This window comes from Prionailurus viverrinus, chromosome A3, assembly GCF_022837055.1.
Source record: "Prionailurus viverrinus isolate Anna chromosome A3, UM_Priviv_1.0, whole genome shotgun sequence".
NCBI lineage: Eukaryota > Metazoa > Chordata > Mammalia > Carnivora > Felidae > Prionailurus > Prionailurus viverrinus.
Genome location: NC_062563.1, coordinates 21976631 through 21989507, shown reverse-complemented (window position 1 = coordinate 21989507; position 12877 = coordinate 21976631). Strand labels below are relative to the sequence as shown.

General features: G+C 44.1%; 1 protein-coding gene across 2 annotated transcripts in view; it reads left to right on the top strand.

Moving 5' to 3' along the window:
• CTNNBL1 (catenin beta like 1) overlaps positions 1–12877 on the top strand; it is a 162308-nt gene that overhangs the window by 28404 nt on the left and 121027 nt on the right. For both annotated transcript variants that reach the window (XM_047851349.1, XM_047851348.1), the window contains exons 2-3: positions 2084–2272; positions 6532–6638. In XM_047851349.1, coding sequence (XP_047707305.1) covers positions 2084–2272; positions 6532–6638 — 296 coding nt within the window. The remainder of the gene's footprint in view (positions 1–2083; positions 2273–6531; positions 6639–12877) is intronic.

The following is a 12877-nucleotide window of genomic DNA, read 5'->3' as shown; positions in this document are numbered from 1 at the left end:
CAGTAATGATGACAATAGATTTTTGTAATTTTTGTATTTATGGAAATAGAATGTTATCATGTGAAATTATAATCTCTCTCACGGAGGCTAGGAACAGAGTGAAAAATAGCGGGTGGTAACCCACAAACCGAAATGTCTAACGTGAGTTTGCTAAGCAGTGTCATATGCTCAGACTTACTGGCACACCTGGTACGTGGAACCAGCAGGGTGTGTGAATACAGAGGGGAATGACTTTGCACTGCTGGGATAGTGGAGTTCAGCAGCGGTGTGGATTATAAGTCACAAGGTGAGATGTGTGATGTGTTTAGTAGAAATTTGTCTCTTATCACCAGACAGCTTAGCGGCTTGGCAGCAAATGTGGCATTTTCTTCTGTTGGTAGTAATAACCCATGTTGCACCTAGCGCCCTTTTGGTGTGCTAGTTATCCTAACAATAAAGAAAAGCTCATTGAGCCTAACACAGATGTCTTGTGTTGCGGACGACAGAATCATGTGGATTACCTTATAGTAATGATGTCTTACATTTGTTCAGTACTGTTAGAGTTTAGCATGCTTTCACTAAAGTTTGCCACCTTTTGATACAGGCTTCCGGTTATGAATGAGTTCTGGGAATCCAGTGTAGAGCAGAGTGACCACAGTTAACCATACCGTATTGTATACTTGAAAGTTGCTAAGAGAGTAGATCTTAAATGTCCTCACCACTGAAAGAAAGAAAGAAAGAAAGAAAGAAAGAAAGAAAGAAAGAAAGAAAAAGAAAGAGAAGAAAGAAAGAAAGGAAGGAAGAAAATCATTTTTGAAAAGTAATTATATGAGGTGATGGAGGTGTTATGTGGTAATTGTTTTGCAATACACACACACACACACACACACACACACACGAATCAGATAATCACATTGTGACACAATGTTACATGTCAATTACATCTCAGTGAAGCTGGGAAAAAAAATGGTAAAAACACACACGCACAAAAGCATCCTTTAAAGTTCACAGGGAAAAGGGTTATCATTTCCATTTGTCATTTGCAGAGAGAAAACTGAGGTTTAGAGAGGTTAAATGACATGCCCAAAGTTGCATCAGCGGTAAGCTGAGCTGGTGGGAGACGGTGGGCTATTTGATATCTGGTGCAGTGCTGTTTCTCCTCGGCTCTGAAGCCCATTTCAGGAGTGCCCCCATTTTATGCCAATGTAATAAAGTCCCTGTTAAGAACTCCAACGGGGACTGCAGTATCAAAGGCAAAATGAGGACCTAACCGTATGGCGGACAGAGCCCTGGACCAGAAGTCAGGAAGTGCCAGTTCTGTTTTCAGTGCTGCCGCTGGTGTTGTGACCTTGGGTAATACTGCGTCTGGGCCTTACTCGCTAAGGCGGGGACTTCGGAGTGCGGTAGATAGACCCTTGGATGTTCCGTATGTAATATTCTCTGTTTCAGCTGCTCGTGAGTGACTGTAGTCTTTCTTAGACGTGGATTAAAACCATGTGCGAAGGGATTGGTGTTGGGGATTGTATCATAACTAGTGAGCTGAGCCTAACCTATCTCGAAGTGGCTGTGTTCCCTGGGATTTCTGTATACACAGGAACTTTTGCAAAGTGGTAAAACTTTGCCTGTTAGAAAAAATTCTGTAAAGAAAAGAAAAAAGCCAGCTACCTTGTAGGTGATTTCAGTCATGTATTTATGGAACATTAAAGGTCTGAAAAATGACCGCTTAGAACTTTACTTCATGTTGTGGGAGAAATCGTATTGTATGGTGCTTTTCAAATGGTGAATTTTTTTTTATTTTTTTTTTAATGGTTATTTATATTTGAGAGAGAGAGGCAGAGCGCAAGCGGGGAAGGGTAGAGAGAGAGGGAGACAGAATCTGAAGCAGGCTCCAGGTTCCGAGCTGTCAGCACAGAGCCCGACGCGGGGCTCGAACTCACAAGCCACGAGATCGTGACCTGAGCCGAAGTCGGACGCTTAACCGACTGAGCCACCCAGGTGCCCCTCAGTCGGTGAATTCTTGAAAGCTTTCAGAGTATTTGCTATGTAGGCCCTTCTGTGTCTTTTCCAGCTCTGGAATCCTGTATTTCTTTTTTCTCTTTTTCAGCCCAACAGAGGCACCAAACGTCCCCGGGATGATGAAGAGGAAGAACTGAAAATGCGTCGGAGACAAGCTGGCACTCGAGACCGCAGCCGCGGTCGGGAAGAGGAAATGAGTGTGGCAGAAGAAGCCGATGATGACAAAAAAAGACTGCTTCAGATTATTGATAGAGAGGGTGACGAGGAAGAGGAAGAGGTAAGGTGGCAGGTGTGGCTGGCCCTGACACAGTATCCACGGAGTGTAATTTTAGGCTGAATACTTAATTTCTCTGAGCTTTTCAGCTTAACCTGTAAAATGGAGTTAAGATTACTTCTTGCACAGTATTGACATGAAGGTTAAGTGGGATAGTGGAGTTGGGAAAGCATTTTTCAAAGTGTGAAGATCATTGTAGAGTTTTAAAATTATTCTGGATTATGTGTTGCAATCGAGACCCGAACACTGAACTGTGGGGCTCTTGGTCTTGAGTGAGGAGGGTCAGGGAGGCTTCCTAGACCGGACACGTTGAAGGCACTTAGATTTTTTACTGTAGTCCATAGTCTTTGAAAGAGGCATAGAATTTTATCAGACAAGTGGAAGAAGGGCTTTTCAGTTGAAATGGCATTAACAAAGCAACAAAGGTGAAGTTCCAGGGGGAGCTAAGAGATGAGGTATTTAGGTGGGACTGAAAAATACAGTTTAAGACAAGAGGTGCCTAAAGGCCTTTCTATTTGCTGTTCCAAAGGATGCCTTAAAGGCCCACTCATGCCTGCCTCAGGACCTTTTTACTTCTGTGCCCTTTGTAGAATGTTCTGCCCTTAATGCTTTGTTTGCATGGCTGGTTTCTTCTCATTCAGGTCTCAGCTCAGATGTTTCCTCCTCAGAGAAACCTGTCCTATCTCTGAGGTAGCCCTGTGAGTCATTCTCTCATTGTCTTCTTTGTTCAGTACACTGCCTTCACAGCACTTCTGATCTGAAATCCTGGCTTGTTTATTGTATTCATTTGTTGTCCTCGTCCCACCTCCTGTGAAACAGGGACTGCCTTGGTTTTGCTCACAGCTGTATCTCTAGCACTCGGTGCCATGCCTAGCTCTTGGTAGGCCCTTAATAAGTATTTATTGATGAATAAATGAATGAGGCTAAAAAGAGTAGAGGTAAAATATCAGTGATTAAAAATAAAATGACCTTACCTAAGTGTCTTTTTATATCCTTAAGTGTTAACTTGTGTGTTACTTCACTCTGGCATTTTGTTCAATATGAATTATGGAAATAGATTCTTAAGAGCCAGCTGTTTTTTGGTTCCCTGAAAGACCTGATGCTAAGTTTGGATTTAACAAATGAAGCTGGAGTGTGAATCTGAGAAGGGAAAAAAAAAAATTGATTCATATTCCGGAAAGGTCTTTACTGTGTTGTGACAATAACTCTCTCCTCATTGGGATTTGTACCAGTGCTAATTTGGGGGTCTGCCCCTAAAAGATGGTGACACTTTGGAAATCTGTGGTGGGAGACAGGCCCGAATTTCCTCTCTGAGGGCAGCGGCCCTGCTAGGCTTAGACAAACAGTGTGTGTAGCACATCCTCCCCCCTCCCCTCCCTCCCTCCCTCCCTCCCTCCTTCCCCCCTCACTAGGTTCTGCTCAATCTGTTAGCCCTGCAGCAGCAGTTAATTGGCAGGTATAATTCCCATGTAGGGCAAGGCTGGTACTGGAGGATTAGGATAGTAGCTGTCATGGGTAAGTGGTTTCTAGCCTGGGAGACAGAAATGTAATGTGGGACCAGGCCTTCTGTTAAGGGACGGGGAAGAAGAGATCGCTTTGTAAAAATGACACATGGAAGACTGCAAGTCCAGGAGTTATTTTCTCACTGCCACCAAAGTCCCATTTGATGAAAAGCAAGGGATGTTTGCCCCTGTGAAGTCACGTGAGCTTGTAAAATATTATTGTCCTTTTTGTGCTACATCACCAGCATTCATCTTTCCGAAATCTCCCTCTGCTTTCTGACGTTGAGCTATTGGAGATACTGCTGTGGTCGATGACTAAGACTGATAATTCAGTTTTCCCCCAGTGTTGAAGAGAAATTAAAGGAGGGAAGGCCAAACCCTGGAGAGGCTAAGGTTCTGGGAATCCTCTGAGAGCTGTATTAACACTAATACGGTTTTTTTCCTACAGAGCGGGCAAGACGTCGTTAGCCCTTGGAAAGAAAGAAAATGGAGGTTGAGGTTGCTTGACTGTGATTTAACCGTTCCTAGAAATTTAGATCAGTTAGTTAAATCCTAGTAATACATTGGGGACGTTGTGCCTGTTGCTTATAGTAACATTAAGAGTTTATGTTCATGTAGTTGTAAAAGAGTTTTACCCACCTCATCTCTTTAGGTCATCTCTATGACCTTGAAAGATACAGGTAATGTTTCTGTCCTCCCTTCCTTCCTTCCTTCCTTCCTTCCTTCCTTCCTTCCTTCCTTTACATCTTTGCTGCCTGCTTGCTCTGTGCCAGGCACTGGAGAATCAGAAGTGAACAAGTAGACATGGGCCATCGAAAGGGGTGTTTGCCCTGGTTTAGGGTTGGAGAGATTGTCTGGGCCAGATCCTGCCAGACCTTCCTTATATGGGTCATGTGAAGGATTTAGGATTTTATCCCGAACACCAAATGGATGAATTCAAGAAAGACTTAAGTAGAGTCAGTTGGACTTGGTGAGGGTTTGAGGATTATATTCAGCAAAGTGACATCGCCATGTGGCTAGTAAGTAGCGAAGCTAGACTCTGAGTCCTGACTGAGCCGGGGCATGGACTTCAGTTTATACTATCTCTTTAAGCTGTAGATACCGGGATGGGGTGGGAGTCCGGTAGAGGCTCTCAAGGCCCAGGAGTTATTGATAACATCAAAGAAATGTGTCATGGCCAAAACAAATTTATAGGTATCTCTCAGTTAAAACCCAATATATGAAAATTGAAATTTAATAAAATAATATCTGACATCTTAAGAGTATTTACACAATTATGGGGTGATTCAGTGCTTTCCAAAAGGGTACGTTTCCAGCGCTTTAAAAAAAAAAATCTTTTTTTTTTTTTTGGGGGTGCCTGGATGGCGCAGTCGGTTAAGCGTCCGACTTCAGCCAGGTCACGATCTCGCGGTCCGTGAGTTCGAGCCCCGCGTCGGGCTCTGAGCTGATGGCTCAGAGCCTGGAGCCTGTTTCCGATTCTGTGTCTCCCTCTCTCTCTGCCCCTCCCCCGTTCATGCTGTGTCTCTCTCTGTCCCAAAAATAAATAAACGTTGAAAAAAAAAAAATTAAAAAAAAAAATTTTTTTTAATGTATATTTACTTTTGAGAGAGAGAAAGAAGAGAGGGGGAGAAAGAGAGAGAGAGAGAGGGAAGACATGTGGGGGAGGTGCAGAGAGACAGGAAGAAAGAATCCCAAGGAGGCTCCACCTTATTAGTGCAGCACCCTACGCGGGGGCTCAAACTCACGAACCGAGAGATGACCTGAGCTGCAATCAAGAGTTAGACGCTTAACCAACTGAGCCACCCCGGCGCCCCACCGGCTCTCTTAATAGCAGTTCCTTTATTGCTTTTAGGGGTGAGTTGTGGTCAGTGACCACAGAGCTGTGGAGCCAGCAGTCAGGAGGGTGTCAGAGAGACAGAGTGCACTGCAGCATGTGACTTTAACCTCGACAAGAAACTGAGGAGAAAACATTCCTGAAATTGTTGCAGACGTTTTTGGGGAAAATGATTCCGTTTTCAAAAATTCGTTTTATTTACCTTTGTAGTTATTATTTGAGTGTTTGAAATAAGAAAACTGTATGGTCTGCTAGTTTTTTATGCTTCCCCTGAGTGAGGTTATTAAATTCTTGATGCTGTGTCAGGCCTGCGAGTGCCTCTCTGATTTCCTTCTCAGCAGCCAGTGAGGAAGGACCAGAAACAGTGATGTGTAAGAGATGTAGAGCAGTGACTGCTGCTGGTCAACAACCATTCTTACAGTCTGGGCTGTACAGAACTAGGCGGTGAGCTGGACTTGGCCTGTGCACCGGAGTTTGCCAGTCCCTGCTGTGGGGAAGATTGAGGTCCACTGTCACTGACTCAGGCTCTGACCTTGAACAAGTTCTTTTAAGCCGCTGAGCATTATCTTATCTGTACAGCAGAGGAGAAGGATAGGTAAATATTAAATAAAACTCTCTAATGTTGTTGCTTATTCCATGCCATGTAGTATGCTCAGGAAATCATTTGTTGAATGGGTTAGTGTCTAAAACCTTAAAACTGAGCTTCCTGAGCTGGATGTGAGACACACAGAGTGATACAAAGAAAGCGGCGTGTGGTCCAGACCCTTAACCTTCTTTCCAGCGAGGGAGACGAAGTATGTACTAAGGGTTTAACCCAGAAAGGTGAGTGGCAGAATGGCATGGAAGAGCATGGAAAAGAAGTAGTGATTAGTAAATAAGAAATCCCTTTGGACTGAAATTGTTGCCGTTCGTTTCCTTTATACCAGGAGGAACCACTGGACGAAAGCTCAGTGAAGAAAATGATCCTTACATTTGAAAAAAGATCATACAAAAACCAAGAGTTGCGGATCAAGTTTCCAGATAACCCAGAGAAGTAAGGCTCTGTTTCGGTGATACCCTTTTTCCTCCTACGTGTTGTTTGTTGTTTTTGTTTTGCTTTTCATTTGTTTTGCCTGCTTTGGTTTTTGTGATTTGTGCCAGGAGTCCCAAGACACACGTTTGGGAAATCACTGGAAAGACTCCTAGGGCGCAGAGTCAGTGGTACTCAAGGGTACGTAGCAGGATCAGCAAGAAGGAAAGGCATACCAGGCCGAGTCTGGAGAATTCATGTGGAGCCTCCCTATATTTTCTCTCCGGGTTACATGCAGACATGTTCCTTTCTCCCAGCAGTGAAATGCATCAACCTGTGTGCTCTGCTTCTGTCCAGGGAAGCCCATCTGAGACTTAGAGTCTAGGATATTTGTTGCGGACAGGTTATGTAGGCCTTTGTCAGCAATGGCTGTCAAAATTCTACGCTCCCAGAAGGAAAGCACATGTTCAGTGCTCCAGGTGGACAAAACACCCTTATCACTCAGGGAACCTTTCAAAAGCCAAGCTCCCAGATACCAGCCCAGGACTAGACTCTTCCAAAAGTCAGTCCTGTTCTGTTAAACTCTTTTCTGCATTATTCTTCTCGGGGTGCGAAGAAGACTGCTTATGCCCGTCGTTAGTGATAGCTCTACTGTTGAGAACACGTCAAAGGCTTTGGGGTTAGACAGATAGGGGCGTGACTCCCACATGACCTTGAATAAGTCACTTCTCCTTTCTTAGCCTCAGGCGTCTGATCTGTACAAGGAGGTAGTACCTCCTTCACAGAGCTGTTGTGAAGACACAGTGACAATAATGGCAAGTGTTTAGCTCGGTGCCTGGCACACAGTAAGTGCTCATGATGTGATCGTTCACGTGATTGTTCACTGTGTACTGTGAGGTGCTATAAGGAGGAATCCGATGTCTTTCAGTCCACCTTGACAAGTACTAGCATGGAAAGATCTCCTGTGACGTGACCAAGAAAATCAGGGTGTGGAATGTGTACGGTATGATTTAGGTAGGGAAAAAAAGTGAATTCTAACTAAAGGGATTTTCATATTTATACAGATTTTAATTCTAAATCTCTCTTCCCTCCCTGTCTCTCTGCCTCCCAGGACATACACTTTTAATGAATCTTAATAGGCCCAAGGCCCCTAGGCAATTAAGAGTTGACTAGTACAGTCTTTGTACTCAAGTTTATAGGTTAACAGGGAGACTGGCTATAAGTGCAGGGTAGAAGGAAATATACTTTAAAAGAGATACAAGCAGAGTGCTGTGGGAACATCCGGAAGAAAGAAAGTGAATACCAAGTTGGGGGCTGTTGAGGGCTTCACAGAAGAGGTGGTATTTGAGCTGGGCCTTGAAGAGTGATTTTTGCTTTCAGAGTCAGGAAAGAACTTGGACAGGCCTGCCAGCCAGGATGATTAGCATGAACAAGGAAGGGCACAGGGGTAGCAGAGGACACATCGTCCTCATGGCGGCCTAGTGAGGCTAACACGATTCATTACGTTCTCTCTGTACTGCAGGTGAGGTACAGAGAGGACAGCCTGGTTACCGCACCCAGGCCACAGCCCTCTTTGACAGGAGGAGTAGCTGCATCTGAGCTCAGCCTTCCCAGCACCCGAGTCCTGTCAGGTTCTGTGCTAACCTCCACCGCACGGTGGCACATGTCATACTGCCCGCTGTGCGTGTGTGTTTGATCATACAAGGAATACGCAAACAGATTGTCGTTATAAAAAACGGCAGCAGTACGTAAGAAAAGTAAAACATGAAGGTTCTCCTTCACTGCACTGACCCTCTTTCCGTTCTGCTACCTAGAGATGGTCTCTGTGAGTATCTTTTTAGGTTGTTTTCTGTTCATAGATTTACATATGTAACGTTTTCCCTGCCTAAGTCATATTGTCCATATCCTGAACCTTGATGTTTACAGGAGATCTTTCCATGTTGGTACGTGCACGTTTACCTTCTGTTTCCTGACTGGCGCGTAGTATTTCATGGTGTGGAGATACTGTAGTTTATTTATTATTTTTCTTTGGATGGACACTTGGCTATTTCACGTACTGACTTTTATGAACAATGCTGCAGTGAGCCTGCGGAGTCCCCGTGTCTTAGTGCACATTGTTTGTTTGGGGTGCATACCTGAGTGTGGAAGTCTCTGGTTGAGGGGATGTATTTTAGACTTTGATAGCTACGGATAGCCAAATTTGATAGCCAGATTCCCCACCGTGGCCTCTTACTCTCCCATTGGCAGGCCTCTTTCCCTAAATTCTTGCCCACAGTGAGCGTGCTCAGTCTCTAACATCTTTGAAATTTGTTTTATAGCTATTTCTTTACTTAGTGGTCTTCCTGCATTAGACTCTGTGTCTTGTTTCTCTGTGTCTCTTGTGTCTCTGTGTCTGTAGACTGTGTCTTGTTTGTCTCTGTCTGTAGTACCTAGCACAGCACCTGCCAGACTGTGTAGGTGCTCAGTGAACAGGGGGGATCTTCTGTAGTTGAGGTCATCCTTGTTAATTTCCCATCCTTGGAACCCAAGGAGACATTCTGAGGAAGCTGTGCTGTAGGCTGAGAACACTATAGACATTTAAGAACCACGGTGCTTTTTGGAATGCCAGTGTTGCCTGTGTCCGCCCGGACGTATGCCTCTGTCAGTTCAGAGAGTGAGTTTCTGCGGGTCGTTTCACCACCTATGTCTTAGGTACCACAAATGCTCCAGGGTTACAGTCTATACAGTGGTTTTAAGAAAATGTTATCTTCCTAAAAAACAACAGCAACAACCACAGTGTTTTCCGTTCACACAAATTTATACGCTATTTTTAGTTAAGTTGCAACATTCAAAAATTGACATTATGCCTAAAGAACATTTTCTTTTTTTTTCATGTCCAAAAGCAGTTAGGAAACTACATTGTGTTTTAACCTTGAGTTCTTGAATTCTTACTGGTGCGGTGTCTTTTATAATTCTCTAGACCAGCAAGGTGCAATTAAGATGAAAATTGCTGGAGCGTACTTGAACGAAACTTTCCGGTTGAGATCAGAAACATTCACATTTATTTTCCCATATATGCAATTGTCATTTTGATTGCATACCCAAAAATGCCTCTCTTCATTTGGCTGCATTTCAGATTCAATTGACAATTCTCCTTATGCGGTCTCTACACCGTGTGATCGTTCTCCCAAACATCACGTTGAGCAGAGTGTGCTGCTTCCCCAGTAAGTCCTTAGTAGTCCTTCTCTTCATTTTTGTAGGGGCAGAATTACTTAGTTTAGTGGTTCTCAAGCTTTTTAGTCTCAGGACCCCTTTGCACTCTTAGATTATTGAGTGCCTCAAAGTGCTGATCTTAGGAAATTTTAGAATAATACAGGCACACATTTCATTAGCCATCAGGGCAATGATAGCATCAGGTGTTGTGTAGCACTTTGGAAAATTCCACCCTACACTCCTGAGAGAATGAGAGAGAAAAAGGCAAATAATGTTTTGGGTTTACTGTAAAAATAGTTTTGATCATAGAGACTCCTAAAGGGATCTCCAGCCACCTCCTACCTCACCCTGGACCCCAGGACCACACTTTGAGAATTGCCGATTCATTTGGGTGGAAGAAACATTATGTTCCCTGTGCATCGATAGCTGGTCTTATGATTGTAGGAGGACTCCTGGGTTTCTCTTGCTTTTCTGGTATTTTTTTTTTTTAACTTTGCTGGTCATCTGCTAATATTCATTCTTGTGGTTGAAGGAGAATGTCCTGCTGGTCTGAAGCAAATGTACACAGGCAGACTAGCAGAATATTCTTCATACCAGATGGAATCCACGACCCGCCTCAGCCTGGGTTACTGTTTTAATATGTTACTCTATTGCTTTCCCATTGACCTCTAACTTGATCCTTTCTTCCAGCTGTGAGTCAGCTGTTGCCAAAGGTATACCTAATCCCTAGACAGTCAGTCCTCTACAAATATTATAGTGTGCACATTAAATGAGTAGGCCGATTCTTGGTCAGCAAAAAGAGAAGAACATTTTCTTTGTTACAGCAGAGCAGACTTGAGGGTGCCTAGATTTATTGAGCATCTGCTATGTGCCAACTGTCCTTAGTCATATTATATTTATTATCTCTTTTAATCCTCACTATAATTTAGCTAGGAAGTTTAAGGGAGTTGAAGTTTAGAGATAGGCTACCTAATATCTCTGCCTCCCTTGACCAGATTGGGGCCCTGTGCTCTGTGTTCCAGTGACAGTTCTCTTGGTCAGCACTGGACATCCTTACAAGGAATTGCATTGTATAGATTGTTTATATTTGTGGCTGGCTAGAAGCTCCATGGAGACAGCAGCTGGGATTGTTTTGTTATTTGTTACATCCTCAGGACCTAGCACAGTGACTGGTACCTAGTATATGCCCCACAAATGCTTGTTGACACACTGCTCTTGGTTACACGTCCTACAAATAGTGGGGCTGACCCAGGTCAGTCTCACTCCCAAGTGCAGGCATTTCCCACTCCAGGTCATTACTTAAGGAATACTGGACCCCAGTGACATTTCTGTGATGTTTCCCTACTCACAGTTGACTTTTTGCTTGTTTTGTGTGTTTTGTTTTGATAAATTTATGACTTCCTAACTGAAAAATTTTGGGTTAAAAGTGCATATTTGGAGAAGTGCCTGGGTGGCTCAGTCAGTTAAGCGTCTGACTTTGGCTCAGGTTATGATCTCACCGCTCGTGAGCTCAAGCCCTGCGTCGGGCTCCGCGCTGACAGGGCAGAGCCTGCTTGGGATTCCCTTCCCTTTCTCCCCTCCCTTACCCTCCCCTTCCCTCCCCTCTCATCACCTCCTCCCCCCTTCTCTAGGAGTATAGCTTAAAAAAAAAAAAACAAAAACTGCATAATTGGAAGAATTTCCAAGTTGGAAGGGACTGAAAGTTGCAGCCCATTCTCTCTTCTTGATTTTTTTTTTTCCATATCATTCTTTATTAATTACCCCCAGTGACAAGGATCTGACTTTATAGAGACGCCTGACTTTACAAAGACATCATTTGGCAACTGTGATTTCTAAGATTTCAGCTCAGAATGAAAAAGAATTTCAGCACATTCTCTTATGAGAGGATATCTCGACTCCTTATAATCTTACCTGAATTAGTTTCCATAGCCCTCCTAAATAAAGCATGGTTCCCATAAGAGATGTCATGGACTTTAACGGTCATCTGATCTGCATGGTAACTCTTCTTTTTTTTTTTTTTTTAAACATTTTATTCATTTTTTGAGAGACAGAGAGAGAGCTCAAGCAAGGGAGGGGCAGAGAGCGAGGGAGACACAGAATCTGAAGCAGGCTCTGAGCTGTCAGCACAGAGCCCGATGCGAGGCTCGAACCCATGAACTGCGAGATCATGACCTGAAGTCAGCCGCCTAACCGACTAAGCCACCCAGGTGCCCCTGCGTGGTAACTCCTGCAGTATCTTCTTTTAAGCAGGCAAAAACCACAGCTGCATTGTGGCGGCCACTTTCGTCTGCTCCCTCCTTTGCCAGGCATCTGCTAAATTTCTGTAGTGGACCAGGGAGTGTCCCCGGCGCTGGGTGTCCGGAGATGAAGGAGAAGGAGTCTCTGTCCTGGCAGGACTCTCTCATGGTCTGACTTGTATCGCGGTTACAGTGAACTGAAACCATCTTGTCCTTTCTACACATGTGCTCTTACTAAGCTGTATCTGTCTCACTGTGTGCATTTGTGTGGCTCTGTGGTTCAGTGCGGCGCTCTGTGTGGATCCTGGGTAATTTTCCTCCTGTTGGATTTGGCCCATCATTATTGCCTGTTAGGAACTTTTTGAATTGATTCTGTCATCTGCCGCGTTCCTTGTCTCCATAAGCTTTGCGTTACATGACATTTGTTAAGTTTGTTGTTTATGTATCTTCACCACCAAGTTGTTCCTCAAAAACAAGCCTAAGGAGGGAGCGGAGCCCTGCAGGATCCCCCCCGAGGCTTGTCTCCAGGCTGACATTCATTCACTGATTATCCCCCAGGTCCCCAAATCATTTCCTTGTACTCCACATGACGTTGTTTATTACTGTTTAGTGCCCTTGCCAGTTCTTCCCAGTAAAAATCTTTTGTCACATTACTCCCTACAAATTAGATTTTTTAAAAGCACGCATGTAAGGCCTGTAAGCCTGAGAGGTTTGCTGAGCCTGTTAGGTTCAGAGATGATACAGATCTACTGCCCACTGTCTGGATTCTGCACCAGCTCTCCCACATCGTGATTCTCACTTGGCTTCCACACGCTAGGTGATAGGGAACCTAGT